The 19,185-nt window shown below is 46.8% G+C and overlaps 1 protein-coding gene across 2 annotated transcripts in view; it reads left to right on the top strand.

Annotated features, from left to right (window-relative positions):
- AMN (amnion associated transmembrane protein) overlaps window positions 1-19,185 on the top strand; it is a 118,280-nt gene that overhangs the window by 64,860 nt on the left and 34,235 nt on the right. Inside the window, exons 4-5 of one of the 2 annotated variants that reach the window (XM_084826671.1) lie at window positions 10,890-10,940; window positions 15,666-15,753. In XM_084826671.1, coding sequence (XP_084682797.1) covers window positions 10,890-10,940; window positions 15,666-15,753 — 139 coding nt within the window. The remainder of the gene's footprint in view (window positions 1-10,889; window positions 10,941-15,665; window positions 15,754-19,185) is intronic. The other variant, XM_084826679.1, reaches the window with a different exon arrangement.

Genomic DNA, 19,185 nt, shown 5'->3' with positions numbered 1-19,185 from the left:
TGCACTTTTACTGAAACTGGAGGAGGGGAGATGTAACGGGGACCTTAACTGTTGTTGTTCAGTCGTTAAGTCGTGTCCGACTCTTCGTGACCCCATGGACCATAGCACGCCAGGCCTTCCTGTCCTCCGCTCTCTCTCAAGAGTGTGCTCAAGTTCATGGGGACCTTAATATTTTGTTGCTATTCCAGCTACGGGCAATACTAGACAGTTACAGGGACTGTTCTTAGCAATAACCTTATTGTTCTGTTAAGCATCTAGTTTGGCCTGGCCTCTTCTCTGAAATGACCTGGGAGCATCTAACACCCCATAGCTGAACCTAGCTGAACGATTACAGCATGAGAATGGTTGGCCCCATGTTTTCCCCAGCAGCTCTAACCTTATGAGTCACGGCTGGCCTGGCATGCAGACTGCTTGGGTGCCATCTAGGCCTGTAAATAGCCACTTGCCTGATTGTTTACTGTTAATAAGGATCACCTCCAGGTGACTAGGCCGTACATTGGAAGAAGAATCTCTTCTATATATAATTCAAAGTTGGGAGTTAGGTGGTCATCCCTTTTTGACTGCCTTCCTGTTGACTGATTTTCATGACACATACTTAATTGGAAAGCTCTTGACATGCAGATTCCACGAATAACAACAGTTTTCATTATAATTCAAAGTTGGGAGTTTATTTATGTATGTCCATAAAACTTCTTTTTTTCTTCTTTTAAAAAAGAATTAGGCTATATTCTGTAACAACAGAAACATTCTGAGATTCTTTGGTGTTTAACTGTTAATTGTTACAAAATTCCCTGGGAGATCCAGACCTTTACCTGGACTGGTGCAATCGAATTACAGAACAACTCATCCTGACTTGTCTTTTGGGGCAGGCTCCCTCACTGTGTCCTTCATATAATAAAAGAAACAGCAACCTACAACTGCTTGAAAACAGTACTGAATGGGAGCCCAAGTACTGTATTTAGAGTACATATTGCCAATAGAGTAAATGCAACTTTGGTTAATGTATTTGTAAGAATGAGACAGATATGTGGCAGCATTCATAATGTGTTCTGTGAATATCAAAGGCCTGGAGATTTCAGGGAGCGAACTGTATTTGGGTAATATCCTCAGTGTAATATATTGGGTGTCAGACATTGTGTAAGGGTTTGTTTGTGCTTTCTACTGAATGGGTTGGATCCAGAGTGGTGCTCAGCAGAGTTCTGCTTGCACTAGAGGAAGGGGTGAGGAGGCGATCTTCACAATTTAACTTTCCCCCTTCAGCCCCCTGTGCCTCCTGAAAAGCTGCTCTGGAGGACTGGAGAACTCTTTAGAGCAGGGCTCCCGACAGGGCTCCCAAGGGCACAGTTGCGCCCATGAGTCCTTTAATGGTGCCTTAGAGGCAATATATATGTACACAAGGTATGTCTGCAAGCTTCCTGGTTGCTCTATGTGTTTAAATCTATGGACCTGGTTGCTTTATATTTTTAAGTCTATGAACCTCTGCTTGCAGTTTTGACATGTCCCCTTGCTTGCTGATTAGCCAAAGTAATAGTTTACGTCATCCTTACGCCCATTCTGTGCCTGCTAGGAGCAGGCGTGAGCAGTGGGTGGCTGTGTCAGAAGGGAAAGGTAAGTGTTCCCCTTGAATGTAAGCCAGCAGCATGGGGATGGGACCCAGTGGGCTGGGGTCTTTCCCATCTGAGAGGGGAGCACAGGCAAAGAGAGGGCATTTCCTGCCTGTTTGCTCACCCTCCTATCTACATTTTTGGGGGTGAGGGGGATGGTGCTTGGTCTCCAACCCTTTATTTTTGTGTGTTGGGAGGTGTGGTGCTTGTCCTCTGTGCCCTTCTGGTTGTTTGTTGCGGGTGGGTGGGTAAAGCGATGGAATTTCCAGCCTGTTCACTCATCTGCTCACGTTGCTTTATCTCCAGGCATTTGTGTTTGGGGTGGTGGTGATGCGGGGGCATTCCCCATTCTCCCCCATGGCCGCTTGCCTTGTGTTTGCTGTGGCACTCTGGATGTTGGTTGGTGTATGTGGGGAACACGTGCAAAGTTAAGGATTTTGTCACATGCTCGCTCACACACCTGCACTGTTTTTGTTCATTGTGCATGCTAGATTTCTGGGCTCACTGGCTGCGCCACTCAGGCTTGTTTGTTTGTTTTGTGGTGCGCAGTGGCAGAGGGCTTTTTTTTTTGGGGGGGGGGGAGCCAGAAGCTTTCTCTGCTTGCTTGCCCACCCAACTCCTTTCTGTTGGTGGCGGTTGCCAGGACTGGCACTTCATGCAGTGTGGAGGTGGCACAGGTGAAGCTAGGGCACTGTCTTCCCTCAGTTTTATTTCTATCCATCCCCCTTGTTAGATAAAAAGTCCTTGCTTTCGGTTTAGAAGAAAAGAATGCCAGGCAGGCAGCAGTGGATCCAACACTATTTTATTGAACGTTTTGCAAAACGGGTGCAGAGCAGCTGGACCCCGAGACACGTGTGCAAAAGCCCTTTATATCATATTGCTTCTATTGTTCTTACCAGTAACCAATGAAACAGTTAGTACATCGGCTCACTAAGTTAATATCCAATAAACAGTCACTATCAGCTTACCAAGCTGTTAGTCATGAGCGCGTCAGTATGATTCCCTTTTTGCTCCGCCTATATTTTCCCGCCACTCGGGCTCTTACGTAACTTAAGACACCAACGGTTATGGAGTCTCCTTTTTTTCCCTACAATTCCCTCCTTTAAGTCTTTATTCACGTCTTAAAGCATTTAAAACGGAGTTTCTTTATCAGCACAATAAAGCAAGAGCATCTGTTTTGACAGAGTGGTTTCAATTAACCGCTGGGATAAGCTTCTAGCGCAGGGGATAATGCAACAACCAAATAACACTAAAACTCCTATCATCACTACAAGCGAAATAAGGATTGAGGCTGCTAGGTGTTTCCATTTTCCAAACCATCTCTCTAACCAGTCAGTCACGGGGTTGTTAATCCCTGAATTCTCGGCTAATTCTTCAGACAAGGCGGTGAGGCCCTGCAAAGCCCTTGTTACCGTGCCATCTGGGGCAGTGTTGTTAGGGATGAAGGTGCAACACCGTCCACCTAGCATGACACAACCCCCTCCTTTTTCTGCTAACATCATATCAAGAACACGCCGATTTTCCCAAGCCATTTGGCTGGTGGCATCTAGCTGCTCAGCCAATCCTTTTACAGCATCTCGAGTATAGTTTATAAACCTCTGTTGATTATAATAAACGTAATTGATCCAATCTACATTTTTGTTAATGGTCACCCACCAAAACAGGGTAGATTCAAATCCTGCAGAAATTTGATTTCTTCCTTTGAACTCGTCTGGCACTCCCCTTGGTACTCCTATGGAGTCAATATATATTTGATCATCAAAAGGGGTTACTGATCGTTTCTGCCGGGGTTGGCCAGTCTTCTCTGCTGGATGGTATGCAATTGAAAAGGGGACTGCCAACTGAACTAACCCACAAGCTCCAGACCAATTGGAGGGCAATACCTCATACAACTCTAGACCACCACAATACCACCAGAGATCAGCTCGTGGGATTGAAAGGGAATTATTCCTAAAGCGGGTGGAATTAACACATCTTACTTTACTCGTCAGGTTCCCTATACGCCCCTCTGTGTCTGCAAGGTTTCGGTGTATGCATCCGGTATGGTTTCTTCTTTGCAGGAAGACTGTGGAAGGTCTGACACGATCCTTTGATTTGAGTGGGGGGTATAATTTATTGAGGGTTTGGCATTCCTCCTCTCCCCATGCATCAGGGTGTTGGAACAAACGGATCACGCAGGTGAGGAGGGAAGGAGTGTCCCATCCCAGTGGAAAGGGCAGCACCTTTGCTACAGATCTCCCTGTGGCACAAACAAAACAGTCAGACTTATTTAAAGACTTGGCTGTATACTTTATCCACTCTAACCACACATTATCAGTTTCCTCTGTTATTGGGATCCCTAACCTGGTTCTCCAGGGACGCCTCTCTTTCTCAGGGATCAGTACCAGAAGTGGTTTGAGGGGTGTTGGTGTGACATTTCGGGGTTTTATCTTAAAGCTGTCAAGCCCAAGTCCTTGAGGTATCACCATCCACGTTAATATTTCTTTAACTAACATTACCAACACCACCCACAATACTTGCTTCATATTACAAGTTTTTTGTAATTCGAACCCGAGCTTTTCCCAGATGTTGTAACTTGTATATTACAGGCGATTGTGGCTCCTGGATGGCTTCTTCGCCTGTGTCCTTGGCAGCTTCCGGAGGGGTGCCAGGGAGCAAAGGACCGTTGCCTGTGTCCTCCTGTTCTTTCCAGGTGACAGAAGGAAGCGAGGGTCGCTTAAATGGCTTTATCCGGCTGCAATGTGTCCATTTACTAGAACCCACAAGCTTTAAACATGAGTGGCTGGTTGGTCCCACCAAATAAGGCCCCTCCCACCCTTCCTTTAAAGCTTCTTTATTCCACTTTTTCAGCAACACCTCGTCTCCCGTCTGGAAGAGATGGATAGGTGCATCTAAAGGCAGTCTCTGAAACGGAACGGAATAAGCTCGTAGCTGTGAAAGAACAGACTGTAGAGAAGTCAACTGATCCCTTAGCATCTGATCACCCACCTCCCACTTGACTTCCTCCCTCCTTCCGCAGTGTACATGAGGCGGGAACCCCAACATCAGTTCGAAGGGGGACAATTTTATGTCCTTTCTTGGCATCCTTCGAAGCTTCGTTAAAGCTATTGGCAGAGCCTCAACCCAAGTGAGCTTCACCCCTCGTTGGAGTTTGGTTACAGTCTCCTTGAGGCTCCGATTGATTCTTTCAACCTGTCCACTTGCCTGGGGCCTCCAGGGGCAATGTAAATGCCACTCTACTCCCAGAGCTTGTGCCAGCCCCCGTGTAATAACTGAGGTGAAATGTGAGCCCTGATTGGATTCTATAACTTCAGGCAGGGAGAACCGGGGCACCACCTCCTGTAACAATTTAGCAACAACAGTTTTAGCTTGGCAGTTCCTACATGGAAACGCCTCTACCCACCCTGTCATTTGACATACTATTACAAGCAAATACCTGTAACCCCTACATGGTGGCATCTCAGCAAAATCAATCTGCGCCCTCTGGAAAGGATAGTAGGCCCATGGTCGCCCTCCTTTTGGAGGAGGGGGTGCCCTGGGAGGGTTGGTTTTCTGGCAGACTTCACAGGTTGCGGCTAGTCAATGGGCGCATACAGTTAAGCCAGGGGAGACAAACAGCCTCTTGCAATAGTCGATCATGGCTGATGCTCCAGGGTGTCCAAGAGAATGGTGAACTTGCTCTAGAACAACCCTCTGCAGGGTCTGTGGAAGAAGCAGTCTTCCATCTGTCATCTGGATCCATCCGTCATCGCAGGGACTTATTCCGTGTTCTTGTGCCATCCGTAACTCAGCAGGGGAGTATGTGGGGCGCTCTTTTCTTTTGGGTAGAATGAGGAATGTTCCTTGGATTCCCTCTCTGGCTGCTCTTTTTGTGGCCTCATCTGTCTTCTGGTTTCCCTGTCTCCATTTTTCCTCTTTTTCTTTCCCATGGGCTCGGACGTGGACAACAGCTACTTGTGAGGGTAGCTGGAGGGCATCCAGAAGATCCACTATTAGGCCGCCATTAGCCACTGGAGATCCGTTTGCTGTAAGGAATCCCCTCTCTTTCCACAGTTGCCCATGAGCATGCACAACGGCGAAGGCATTTTTGCTATCGGTATAAATATTTACTCGCTTTCCCTTGCTGGCTTGCAGGGCTCTTGTCAGGGCTACCAGTTCAGCGGATTGGGCGGAGAAATGAGGAGGCAGCCTTTCCTCGCGCACACTCTCCTCTAGAGTAACGACGGCCGCGCCTGTGTAGCGCCTTCCATCCAGCATATAGCTAGATCCATCTACAAACAGATCTCTGGCTCCCTCTATTGGTTCATCCTCAAGGTCCGGTCGGCCTTTGGTGTCTAGGTCTAATACTTCAAGGCAGTCATGATCTGGGAGTCCTGATCCGTTTGTGCCCAGTAATGTTGGCAGTAGTGTGGCGATATTAAAGCTGGAGCAAGCCTTAAAAGTGAGGTTTTCGTTTGTTAGTAAACCTATTTCATATCGGGAATGCCGGGCTGGGTTGAGAAATTTGCTTCCTCCTCCTGATCCCAAAATTTGTGGCACTCCATGCGGCACCCAAACTTCAATGGGTCCTCCCATTGTCAATTTCTCCGCTTCAGCGCAAACCAGAGCCGTTGCCGCTACTGCCCTCAGGCAACTTGGCCATCCTCGCGCTACGACATCTAGGACCTTGGAGTAATATCCCACTGGTCTCCAAGAGGGCCCTTTTCGCTGGCAAAGCACTCCCGAAGCTATGCCCTTATTTTCATGCACATAAAGTCTAAATGGCCGGCTGGGATTTGGTATGGCTAGAGCAGGTGGTGACACAAGAGCAGCTTTAAGACTGAGAAAAGACTTATCCATTTCCTTAGTCCATTTCCATTTATCCAGTCTATCTTTCTGCAGCGCCTCATACAGCGGCCGCGCTGTCTCCCCATAGTTTGCTGTCCATAGTCGGCAGAATCCGGTCAGCCCCAGGTAGGCCCTCAATTCGCGGGGGGACTTAGGGACAGGAGTGTCACGGATGACTTCAACTCTTTCTTGCCCTAGGCTCCGAGTCCCCTTAGTTATGTGGTAGCCTAGGAATTTTACAGTTGGTTGGGCCAACTGTACTTTTTCTTTTGACACTTTATACCCCCCCCCCGCTAGATAGTTGAGGAGGGAAACCGTCCCACTCAGGCACGCATTCTTGGCCTTGGCTGAAATCAGGAGGTCGTCACAGTACTGGAGGAGATGCACCTCTGAGTGCTGCTGGACCCAGGGTTCGAGATCCTTTTGGAGCTGCTGGCCAAAGACCACCGGTGAGAGATTCAGCCCCTGAGGGATGACTGTCCATGCTAATTGAACTTTTGACACCCCCCCCTGGGCTTTCCCATTCAAAGGCGAACAAAGGCCTTGAATCAGGGTGGAGGGGGATGCTGAAAAAGGCGTCTTTTAGGTCTATGACAGTGAACCAGGCGTGCTCTTCCGGAATTCCTACAAGGAGGGTGTGTGGGTTGGGGACCACAGGATGGGGGGCCTCGATCTGCTGATTAATGAGCCAGAGGTCTTGCACTAAGCGGTAGCCCTTGCCCCCCCTCCCCTTTTTGGCACAGCGATGATGGGCGTGTTATAGGGGGACATTATCTCAATGAGCCGGCCTTCTTCTCGGAGCTTTGTTATTACTGGTTGTAGGCCCTCCTTTCCTTGGCGGGAAAGGGGATACTGTTTCACATGAACAGGCCTTGCTCCCTCCTTGAGGGGAATTTTGTATGGTGCTGCCGACTTGGCACGAGAGGCCCCTCCAATCCCGGCCCAAGCTAGAGGGTTGACTCTGTTTTCTATTAAGCTCCAGTCCTCGGTGGCCTCTGGGGTGGATTCTTCTGCAACCTTCAAAAGGGCCATTTGGTAGTTACTACTCTGCTGTTTAGGGAGCCGTATCTCCATCCTTCCGTCAGGAGTAAAAGCAATCTCAATTTGGAGTTTAGTCAATAAGTCCCTCCCTAGCAATGCCACCGGACAGGAGGGGGTACAGACAAATGCATGTTCTAGGTGTGTTTTCCCAACCTTGGCGAACAGGGGACGAGAGAGGGGCACTTGGGTTGCCCTTCCCTCAACCCCCATTATGGTGGTGAACCCCCCACCTCCCGTTGGGGGCTCACTGAGGGGGAGGACGGACAGGGCGGCCCCTGTGTCCACAAGGGCTTTGTAGGAGCGGCCCCCAACCTTTATTTTGACCATGGGGCCCTGTCTTGCCTCAGAGACGGCTAAGAGGGGGCCGGGCCCCAGTCTGTCCTAATCTCTTTCCTGTTCATACAGAACTCTCTGCGCTCCTCCCGTATTTTCCCCTCTCTCTTTCTGCTTCAAAGCCTCACAGTCACGCTTCCAGTGCCCCATTTTCTTACAAAAGGCACATTGATCTTTCCCCAGGGGAGATCCTTTCCTTCCCCCTTTCCTCCCCTTCCTAGCTCCCTCTTTGTCAGGTTTAAGAACCGCAGCAAGGAGCTTGGCCTGCCTCTTGTCTTTTTCTTTTCCTTCTTCTTCTTCTCGCCTCTCATAAACCTTTTGAGCTACTTCAACTAAAACTCCTAGGTCAGCTGCCAACCCTCCTTCAACTTTTTGCAACTTCTTTCTGATGTCCTGGCAGCTATTTCCCACGAACTGAGTCGTGAGGATCCTTAAATTATTTGGATCATTCAAGTCAATGTCAGTATATTTAGCAAAGGCTTCCCTCAGCCTTTGGAGGAACACGGCAGGAGGTTCGTTTTTGTCTTGCTTTAGAGTCAGGACTTTTTGCAAATTGGGGGCCCTTCTCGCGGCTTTCTTCATGCCTGCTAAAATGAGTCGAAAATAGTCAGCATGTAAGCGTCTATGTGCCGCTGTGGCCACCCCCCAATTGGGTCGCCCTGTGGGCAGAACCTCCGCCGTCTCCTCCTCAGTTGCCTGGGGATTTTCCTCCCTATACTTGGCTCGTGCCCCCGCAAGGATGGTTGGCTTTTGGCTGAGAAAACAGGTGTTAATAGCATTTGTGTATCGTCCCATGTGGGGTTGTGAGTAAGCCTCACATTCTCCATCAGAGACAGGAGTGGCCCGGGATCCTCTTCAAAGGAGGGGTTAAATTGTTTCCAATTATACAAATCAGATGTTGTGAATGGGACATAAACAAACATCGTCCCTTGAGGATGTTGGGCGGTAGGGTCGGGGACTTCTCTGATGGGGAAGGTGAACTTCACCGGTGGTTGGGGGTCCTTTCGCAGGTTGTAGTTAGGTCCCCCTTTTGCCTCTCTCTGTAGGACCTCCAATCTTTCCTCTAGGGAATATAGACGATCTTGGAGAGTGTCCTGGTGTTCAACTAGAGGGGTGGGGTCCTCTGGTACTATTTCATGAGAGGGGTCCTTCTCGGGGGCATCTAACCGCTGGGCGGGCCTCTCAGGAGAGGGTGGTGGTTGCAACGAGCGCCCTGCGACGGCTGTCCCGTAGGGAGGAGGAAGCAGTAGGTCTTCCGGTGCCATGGCCACAACCCTGGGTGGTCCTTCTTTTGGTGGTTTCCTTTTGACCACCATGGGAAGGGCAAGGGACATGCATTTAACAACCCACGGAGCAGGCCTGCCGCCAAGGGGCACACAAGTTGCCCACGAATCAATATAAGGGAACTGGTCCCAACTTCCCCTCTGTGCTACTATTGTTCGCACATCAGATACCAAGGTTGGGTCAAAAGACCCCTCGGGTGGCCATTTGGGTTCTAATATTGGCCATTCCCGGGTGCAAAAAAAGACAAGACGATCCTTTGTCATCTTAGTTCCATAATCCTGCTTAAAATGTGACCAATTGCGCAAACAACACTCCAAGGGCGTATGGGACTTCTTCGCAGACTTAGATTGGGACCCACCCATGACAGTGGGAATTTCAGTCAGCAATTCTTGCGCTTCGCCCTCCTCTGACCTAGCCCGTCTCCGGGGTAAGGAAATGCAGATCGGGGCTCCCCACTCGCTTCGCCCGTAGGCGTCTCACACAATCACAAACACACCACCGTCCCGCGTTTATCCCCTAATGTAAGCTGTTTCACTTACCCCAAAAGCCTCTTCTGTCCCGCCCGCAGCTGCGTCCAGCTGCTTATTGATCCACTGCCGGTGCCTAAAAAGAGTGATCACGTCTCCCTCTTCCTCTGGCGTTGGTCCCCAGGCGCCTCTGCCGCCACCGTCGTGAGGAGAAGGCAGTGTAAAACAACCGCCTGTGGCCACTTCTCCTCCGCGGCCCCTCGGCTCAGCGCGAAGGGGACGCGCCCCGAAGCAGGATCCAAGTCATGGCACCAAATTGTTAGATAAAAAGTCCTTGCTTTCGGTTTAGAAGAAAAGAATGCCAGGCAGGCAGCAGTGGATCCAACACTATTTTATTGAACGTTTTGCAAAACGGGTGCAGAGCAGTCTGGACCCCGAGACACGTGTGCAAAAGCCCTTTATATCATATCGCTTCTATTGTTCTTACCAGTAACCAATGAAACAGTTAGTACATCGGCTCACTAAGTTAATATCCAATAAACAGTCACTATCAGCTTACCAAGCTGTTAGTCATGAGCGCGTCAGTATGATTCCCTTTTTGCTCCGCCTATATTTTCCCGCCACTTGGGCTCTTACGTAACTTGAGACGCCAACGGTTATGGAGTCTCCTTTTTTTTCTAACACCCTGGCCCTCCTCTGCCCCTTCTTAAGATGGCAGAGAGGCATCCCTGCTTCTGCTCTATCCTTCCACCATCATGTTTTCAGAGACTCCTCAATGGCACATTTCTCTCTGTGTGTGTTTGTGTGTTTATGTGATATGGAGTGTGTGTGTGTGTGTGTGTGTGTGTGTGACTGAAGTTGGTTATAGCCCATGAAAGCTTATGCTAGGTAGTACTAACATGTTAGCGGTCTTTCTTTTTTTATGGTGCCACACAAGCCTCATTTTTGTTTTTAAAGTTGAGTTTCCCAGTAGGATTAAAAACGGGCACTCTCTTACTCATGATTTCTACATGTGATCTCCCCCAAACCACCTTAAAATCACAGATCTGCAATGCGATCTGTAATTTCAGGTTGGTTTGAGGGAGATCCCATAAGAAAACCATGATGATCCATGCCTCTGATCCTTCTATGCATACTATGGTTTTGCTGGCAAGTTTGGATGTTTGTATTTCTATGGCAGGAATGTTTGGATGCTTTTTTTGTTTGTATTTCTCTGCCAGGAATATTTGGAGGTTTGTATTTCTGTTATAACTATTTGTTGATAATGTTTGGATGTTTGTATTTGTTTTATTTATTTGTTAGTAAATTATTTCATATTTGAACTATTTTGCAGTCTTGTCATCTTTCTGACCTGACCCGCACCACCTCCAATGGTGGCCATCGTGTAAGTAGCCACACACCCCTCCATGCAGCCATTTTGTGAGTAGCCATGCCTACACAGTGGCTATTTTGTCACTGGTGCCCATGACATTTTGTCAGGATTCCAAATGCGCCGGCAGGCCCAAAAATATTGGGGACCCCTGCTCTGGAGGCACATGAGAGGTAATGCAAGGGGAAGGCAGAATTGATGAAGGAATCAGCTAACAACACCTCCTTGCTCCCTTCCTCTAGTTGGGAAGCTCCATTAGATCCTGGGGCCTTGCATGAACAGAAGGAACCATTCCGTTCATGGAATGGCCAATCTGGATGAATCAGGCATAAAGTCATTTGATCAGGTCCAATTTTCCCATTGCATAAAAGGGAATATTTTTTTTCTGAACAGTGATTTGGTAGTGATCATTTTTTGGAAACCCTCTTATTGTAAATTCCCTTCTTCTCCCTTCCTGGTTCATCCCCAGTTGAAAAGGGAAATTGCTCCTTATGTTTGGATAGCGCTGACAAACTGCTGCCATCTGCAGGTAAGAGCTGGCAAGCACACCTAAAGACAAGGCCAGATCAAAATAGGCAGAAAGTAATTAGCCGGATAACAGTAGAATCTGCCTTTTTCCTCCTTTCCAATTTTAATCCCAGAGGTACGGCTTAGTGTAAACAGCTTTGCAGGAATGGAAACCTCTGTATTAAAAAACCCCGTATTCCTCTCAAAGGGACCTCAATCAATGCCAGGCGAGCTAAAAGGCACTCAGCCTTAGTTTATGGCAGGAGAAGCAACTCAAGGTCCAACACTACCTCCAATCAGCGTCGTCACACGGGTTTGATTGCAGACAAGCTCTTTTGCAGCACTCCCAAGTGCTTCCAGCATTGCAGAACAGCATGTTCTGATGATGCAGTCTGTGACATGCGAGCAGGACAATGCTGGCACAATGCAGGTGGAGCAAAGCAGAGAGTGCTTTTGGCTCACAGGAATGAAACTGAAATCACCGCATAGCAGACAAAATCGAATAGAAGCGTTGCTGTCTTAAAAACATTTAATTCTTTCCTTTTTCTGACATCTCTGTGTGAATGGGGGAGAGGGAGGTGTGTGTAGAGGATAGAGGGTTGGACCTGAACGCTGGGGGAACATGGGTTTGAATCCCCAGGGCACTTTGGGTAAATCTCTCCCTCTCAGATTAGCCTGCCACCTCAGATGAAAGAAAATGTAGTAAATATATCAACTGTTATACAAACTTTACAGTTTTTAGGCCAACCAAAATGTCACAAAATAGTGTGTCAGCTTTCAAGTTCTCTAGAGCACTGCATCAGGCTAGATGGTAAACAACGCAAGTGGGATGGGGGAGGAAAGCTGGCTGATGTTGAAGCCATGGAGTTTGCATTTAGCAACCATTTGAAGATGGGATGTGGGACTGTTCCTGCATGCAGACTCTGTGGCTTCAACATCAGCCAGCTTTCCTCCCCCTGGCTTTGTTTACCAAACACCTTGAAGAAGAACTCAAAAGCTTGCTAATTATTTTGTAACTTTTGAGTTGGCTTAATAAAGGTGTTTTATGGATTTTGGATAATTTCTTCTTATTTATTTGATTTGTACCCTGCCTTTGTACCCCAAAAATGGCACTCAAGGCAGATACCAACATGGCTCCCTTTGTTTGGTTTGTTAACCTTTACGGTGTAATTGTGGTAACACTGGTTCTGACATTTGTAGAAACACTGGCTTGGTTCAGACATAATGGCAAACCATAGTTTGGTGGCATATGAATAAGCCTGAGGGTTAACTGGTTCCCTTTGCAATCCAATTCTGGTTAGGAAGTGGCCTTGTAGAAGGACAGACTATTTGTCCAAGCATCCAGTATTATCGACTCTGAATGGCAGCAGATCCCCAGAATCCCAGGCAAAGATGTTTCCTGATCCTTTTTTAACTGGAGATGGCAGGGATCGAACCTGGGATCTTAGGAAGCTGCCTTATACTGAGTCAGATCATTGTTCCATCTAAGCCCAGCATTGTCAACCTTTTGCATGCAACGCTGGTTTGTGAAGCAAGCCGTCATCTACCAGTTCAGATGTAAGAGCAACCTATGGTTTGCTCCTTGCTAGAAGGGAGGGAATCGTAGCACACTAGGGAATGACCCCAAGGCTTGCTCATGTAGTGCCAAGCCCTGGTTTGGCATTATGTCTGAACCAAGCCACTATGAAGTTAAACGCTAATGATAATTCATATTTCTGAAGAAGCTAGGGAGGCCAGATGCGATGAAAGACTGAAGAGTTTTGTCGGTGGCGATCTAAGCAGGTTCAGGCTTCAGTCTGACTTGCAGGGGTGGGAAAAGCTGCATTAGTTGAAACTTTCTCTTCAACTACTAAAGCTACAAAAGGCCTTGTATTCCTTTTGCCTTAAAAAGTAGGTTTGCATATATGTAAAATCATCAGTGATCTTAGAGCCGCTTCACATGTTATAAAATTCCTACGTGGAAAGCACTGCCATGTAGGAGTTAATGTGTGGCGATTGCACATGTGTGTATTTCACTGCACTCATGTGCACAGGGAAACCATGATTGGTACGGTCTTCCTAGTGCCTGCACACCACATGTACACCCAGTGAAACATACAAGCATGGGCCACCAGATGCGATGTTCCATGTTGCATGTTAATTCCCACTCCAAAGTGTATTCCGTGCTGGAATTTTTAACATGTTGTAATGAGATGGGAATTGATTGGCTGGTTGGTTGCTCAAGATAACTTCCCAGGCTGGTTGGTTGCTCAAGATAACCTCCCAGGAATCCCTCTTAGCCCAGTGACTCAGATGGTAAAAGATTCATGATTTGTGTGTGTGTGTGTGTGGGGGGGGAATTGCTTAAAGAGCCCAAACCAGTTGGACAAGTTGAGGCTGGATGATGCCCTTTTATTTTGGAGGTTTGCCTATTGGCCCTCCATCCCTGGCCTTTTGGGTAACAAGGAGGTGTCTGTTTTAGAAAGGGACTTACCTTTCTCCTCTCCCTGCTGTGGAATGTGCTAATTCACTCTGTGTGAACAATGAAAGCACCAGAGAGTTGCACCAGAGGTCAGATGGAGGAAAGGACGGGGGGCGGGGGGCTAGTGCTGGCAGTCCCCCTAGAAATCTGAGGGGGATTAGTGAACTTTGCAACAGTACCAATAAGGATCAGAAAAAACAGCTGTAAGGTTGGAAGCCAAAATCAAAAAAGGAACAGCTGTACCAGCTGAATTCCCAACACATTTCGACACAGGTCTTTATCAAGGGAAAAACTCCTAAGCTACTTTTCTGGAGGATTCCCTCTCCCTTACTTTTTTCAAAGAATGTCTTCTTTACAAGAAGTAAGGGACAGGGAATCCTCCAGAAAAGTCTCAAAGGGAGAAATCTTATGCATGTTTAGATGGGGAAAGTCCTACAACTCCCAGCATTGGGAGTTGCTGGGAGTTGTAGGACTTTTCCCTGTCTAAACGTGCATAGGATTGTGCCTTAAGAGTTTTTTCCTTGATTTAAACACCTGTGTCGAAACGTGTTGGGAATTTGGTTGGTGCATCTGTTCCTTTTTTTATTTTGATTAGTGAACTTTGGCATATCTATTGGTGAGGGTGAGTGGGGGTGGGTGTTATTGTTAATGAAGAACCTCCACCTCTGTTCAGCCTGAATATGTGTAAATAAATGCCAATATTTTGAAATGCCAGTAAGTCTCCAGTGAACTTGCTCTAGGGAAACCAAAGCTAGAGTACACACTGGCACCCCTGAAACTACTCACCACTTGGAGAAATGGGGTGAGTGTGCAACAATATGAAGTAGCCCTTTGTGTATGGCTAGTTAAACTTTAAAATTCTGCAAACCAGAAAGCTAAATGTCGCAAGTACGCTCTGAATCATAGAATCTTGGAATAGTAGGGTTGGAAGGGGCCTACAAGACAATCGAGTCCAACCCCCATAAATTATTCTGAGCAGAATAATTTATGGGATCGTTAAACATGATTTATTCAATACGCAAAGAACCTTCAGCATCAGTGGGACAGCAGCACCCACGCTAGTTTAGGCACACATGTAAAAGGGAAGCGCTACCAGAATCGGCATACTCCACAGAGTAATATAAGCAAAGGAGGAACGAAAAAAAGGCATTGCTTGAACTGTCAGGGTCCTCGATTACAAGAAGCTCAGGCTCTTTTACACCTTCACCCGAATATGCATATGGGGTGGGGCGGGGCACTGCAGTCCCACACCTTCCGTCCCTATGGAGCTGAACATGTGAAACGGGCTACAGAAAACTAGCAGTTTGTAGTGCTGCAGTCTAGGAAGGGCATTATATTTCTGAATCAGTGAACCTTTGCATTTTACTGCATTTTGCTTCCCTACCAAAATTTGAAAAGGGAGACTTGCAGTTTGTGGGGCCCAGGATTCCAGGAGCATTACTACCCCCAGCTTGTCCAAGCTCCCCATGACACTTAGTATCTGTGACATCCAGACAGTAAAACCTACCTGTTTATGCAAGCATCTGGTCATTGAAGTACTTCGGATTGACGTGAGACTGTACTGTACTTCGTACTATGCCGGGTTGCAACTTTGAATGAATGAATCAATATTACTAAAGCTCATTGCGTTTGGAAAGTGTTTATAACTAGTGGGAATTGTGTAGGAATGTTGTTAACATTACTCAGTTGTGATCCTGGCTTGTCTGGAACAGCCCAGACCAGAGATGCCTTGCAACATCTTTTCTTTCTGTTTGGTTTCTTTTGCTACTTAGTTCATCCCACTGAATGGAGAGTTCATTATGGCCCCCGGTGCTGGGTTTGCAGCTTTCGACAGCGGTTACGATCCAGGATGTGAGACAGGTATTGTGCTCAGCCGACATTTAATTAGTCATGCAAATGAAGCACTTTGAGAATATGCCTCAGTTACTCTGTGGCTCACTTGAATCATTCTCCCGGTCATAATTAACTTTTCCCTGGAGCCCTCTGAAGTTTTGAAATTATAGTCAGTGTTTTCTTTGCCATAACAACAAAAAAGGACTGTGAGGAGCTCCAAAAAGATCTCTCCAAACTAGGAGAATGGGCATCAAAATGGCAAATGGGGTTCAATGTAAGCAAGTGTAAATTGATGCACGTTGGGGCAAACCCGCCCCCCCCCCCGCAACACACACTTCAAATATAACTTGATGGGATCTGAGCTAGCAGTGACTAACCAAGAAAGAGATCGTGGGGTTGTGGTGGACAGCTCAATGAAAATGTTGACCCAGTGTGTGGCTGCTGTAAAAAAGGCAAACTGCATGCCAGGCGTAATTAGGAAAGGAAATGTCAATATCATACTGCCCTTATATAAATCTATGGTGCGACCACACTTAGAATATTGTGTACAGTTCTGGTCGTCGCACCTAAAAAAAGGATATTGTAGAGTTGGGAAAAGTGCAGAAAAGGGCAACTAAAATGATTGAAGGGCTGGAGCAAATCCCCTATGATGGAAGGTTACCACAGCTGGGATTGTTTAGCCTGGAAAAATGGTGAGTAAGGGGAGACATGATAGAGGTGTACAAAATTATGCATGGTGTGGAGAATATAGATTGGGAGATATTTTTCTCCCTCCCTCATAATACTAGAACTTGGGGTTATCCCATGAAGCTGATTGGTGAGAGATTCAGGACAGATAACAGGAAGTACTTCTTCACACAGTGCATACTCAAACTATGGAATTTGCTACCACAAGACATAGTGATAGCCACCAATTTGGATGGCTTTAAAAGGGGGTGAGACAAACTTCTGGAGGAGAAGGCTATCAATGGCTACTAGTCCTGATGGCTATATGCTACCTCCAGGGTCAGAGGCAGTATGCCTATGTACACCAGTTGCTGGGGAATGTGGATGGGGAGGGTGCTGTTGGGCTTATGTGCTGCTTGTGTGTTTCCCGTCAACAGCTGGTTGGCCACTGTGTGAACAGAAAGGTGGACTAGATGGACCCTTGGTTTGATCCAGCATAGCTCTTCTTATTGTTCTTATGTCAACGCAGTGTGCAGCTGCTGTGAAAAAGGCAAATCCCATGTTAGGCAAAATTAGGAAAGGAATTGAAAATAAAACTGCCAGTATCATACTCCCGTTATACATATTTACAGTGCGACCACACTTAGAATATTGTGTACAGTTCTAGTCGCCGCACCTAAAAAATAATATTGTAGAATTGAAAAAAGTGTGTAAAATGTTAACTAAAATGATCAAGGGCCTGGAGCAACTCCCCTATGAGGAAACGTTACAACAGCTGGGAATTGTTTTGCTTAGAGAAAAGCCAAGTAAGGGGAGACATTAACCTCCACAGGAGTCAACCCTGGGGGGATGTATGTGATCAAATGATATTTAACATTTCCTGCTTCCTCTCCCTACAACCTGTTAAGAACATAAGAACATAAGAGAAGCCATGCTGGATTGGACCAAGGGTCCATCTAGTCAAGCATTCTTGTTCACACAGTGGCCAACCAGCTGCCCACTGGAAATCCACAAGCAGGACATGAGTGCACACCATGTCTGTAGAATGGGTGTCTCTGTGCATCCAATGGGATATACAAGAGGAGCAGACGTATCTAATAAAGGGAATTATCTCTCTAATAAAAATCCACAGTTTCTTGTGGAATGCGTATGGAGCTCTAGATGAATGGGATGTTGAAGCTTTATCTGTAGGTTGGAGAAAAATGTATGATCCCATGCATTCTAACTAAGTTGACCAAGAGTCAGATCTAAATTCTGTTGCAAGGCCCTTGTGGCCTTTGATTCTTATGAGTATACTGGATTAAGTGCAAATATGTGACAGCTACATTAATATTAAACAGAAAGAAAGTTGTTAATGAATTAAATATGAATTTCAGTAATACACTGTGTACAGCAGCCCCTGTGTATTGTTTATTTTCATATTAAATTCCCCAGCAGAGGAACTATGGGATGTAGTTCGTGGATGGCATGTTTACAATTGCACTTGCAAAGAGCAGTGGCTGGGTAAAAACCAGTGGCTAACGCCATGCTAATAAAGTTGTCATGTTTATTGTCATCCATAGCTTCCCACAGGCTTATTCATATGCTGTGTTCGTGGAAAATCTTCTCGAGTGACTTCTATAAGTTCTACATGGCGTTCTTTTAATATGTCTGGGTTAATAAACCAGATATTGCAGTAATATTTGCATCTATAACCCCTTATCACCATGTGGGGTTGCTTGCTTTCAAAAAGTACTGAATCACTCCACTCCAACCACTGGCTATGGAGCAGCACTCTGCTCAAAGCTGTGGCTCAGGAGCCTCCAAACTTCTGGGGCTAATAGGCACAATTTTTAGAGCATGTTGTGGGCACTCTCACAAAAATAGTTGCCAGAGTGGGCATGGGCAATATGAAACCACCCATTTCCCAGAAGGCAAATGGGTGAAGCTAAACGAACAAAAGAACATATAAAGAGCCCTGCTGGATCAGACCAAGGGTCCATCTAGTCCAGCCTTCCGTTCACACAGTGGTCACCCAGCTGCCCACAGGAAAGCCACAAGCAGGACATGGGTACCGCTTGCCCTAAGTAGAGGAAGGGTCTAAGTTCCAAAACATAACAACACTTCTTTTCAGCTCATAGTTTTCTGCTTCATCACCCATTTCCCAGAAGGCAAAGTGATGAGGCTTAGAGACAAGCACACAAAAACAAAAAAACCAGGCAAACACAGATACATACAATCCAGGCAAAACACACACCGCACACTGAAACACATAAACCAACTATCAGACAGACCACGTTAAAAAGCAGTCCCCCCTGCCCCAATGCATGCCCAATGCAGACACTTGCGTTGCACTTGCTTCCATGGGCATCTGCTTATAGGGGCAAGGGGGTGCAACTGCCCCCCCCAATTCCAGTCCCGACATCATTCTGAGAGTGGCAACAGTAGCTGCTCGTGGGGTATCCGTAATCCAGCCTAAATTCCTGCATTTATAACAGGGCTTTCTGCTTCGTTTTAAACGCAGGATCACAACGACTCCCTTTTTCATGTGCTTCCTTTTCCCCCACCCCTTCCCTCTCTTTCCCCCTGTATCTGAGTGTTCCGTTATCTTTCACTGATTCGATCTCACTTGCTCCTCTTCATGCCACTTTTATTCTTTTCACGGAGGGAACTCAAACGGAACACAACGGGGTAATTTGATAGCTCATTATCTGTGATCTATTTAAAAACAGAACAAAGGGCATTTAGTGCAGGAGATGCCCTGGAGGTTCACGGCGTCATGTAAAGAGCCCACAAACTTCTGTGAAGGAGAAA

This window comes from Heloderma suspectum, chromosome 1 (assembly GCF_057233095.1).
Source record: "Heloderma suspectum isolate Gila_16-S chromosome 1, 16-S_ref, whole genome shotgun sequence".
NCBI lineage: Eukaryota > Metazoa > Chordata > Lepidosauria > Squamata > Helodermatidae > Heloderma > Heloderma suspectum.
Note: the sequence above shows the minus strand (reverse complement) of the source record. Positions and strands in the feature narration are given on the sequence as shown.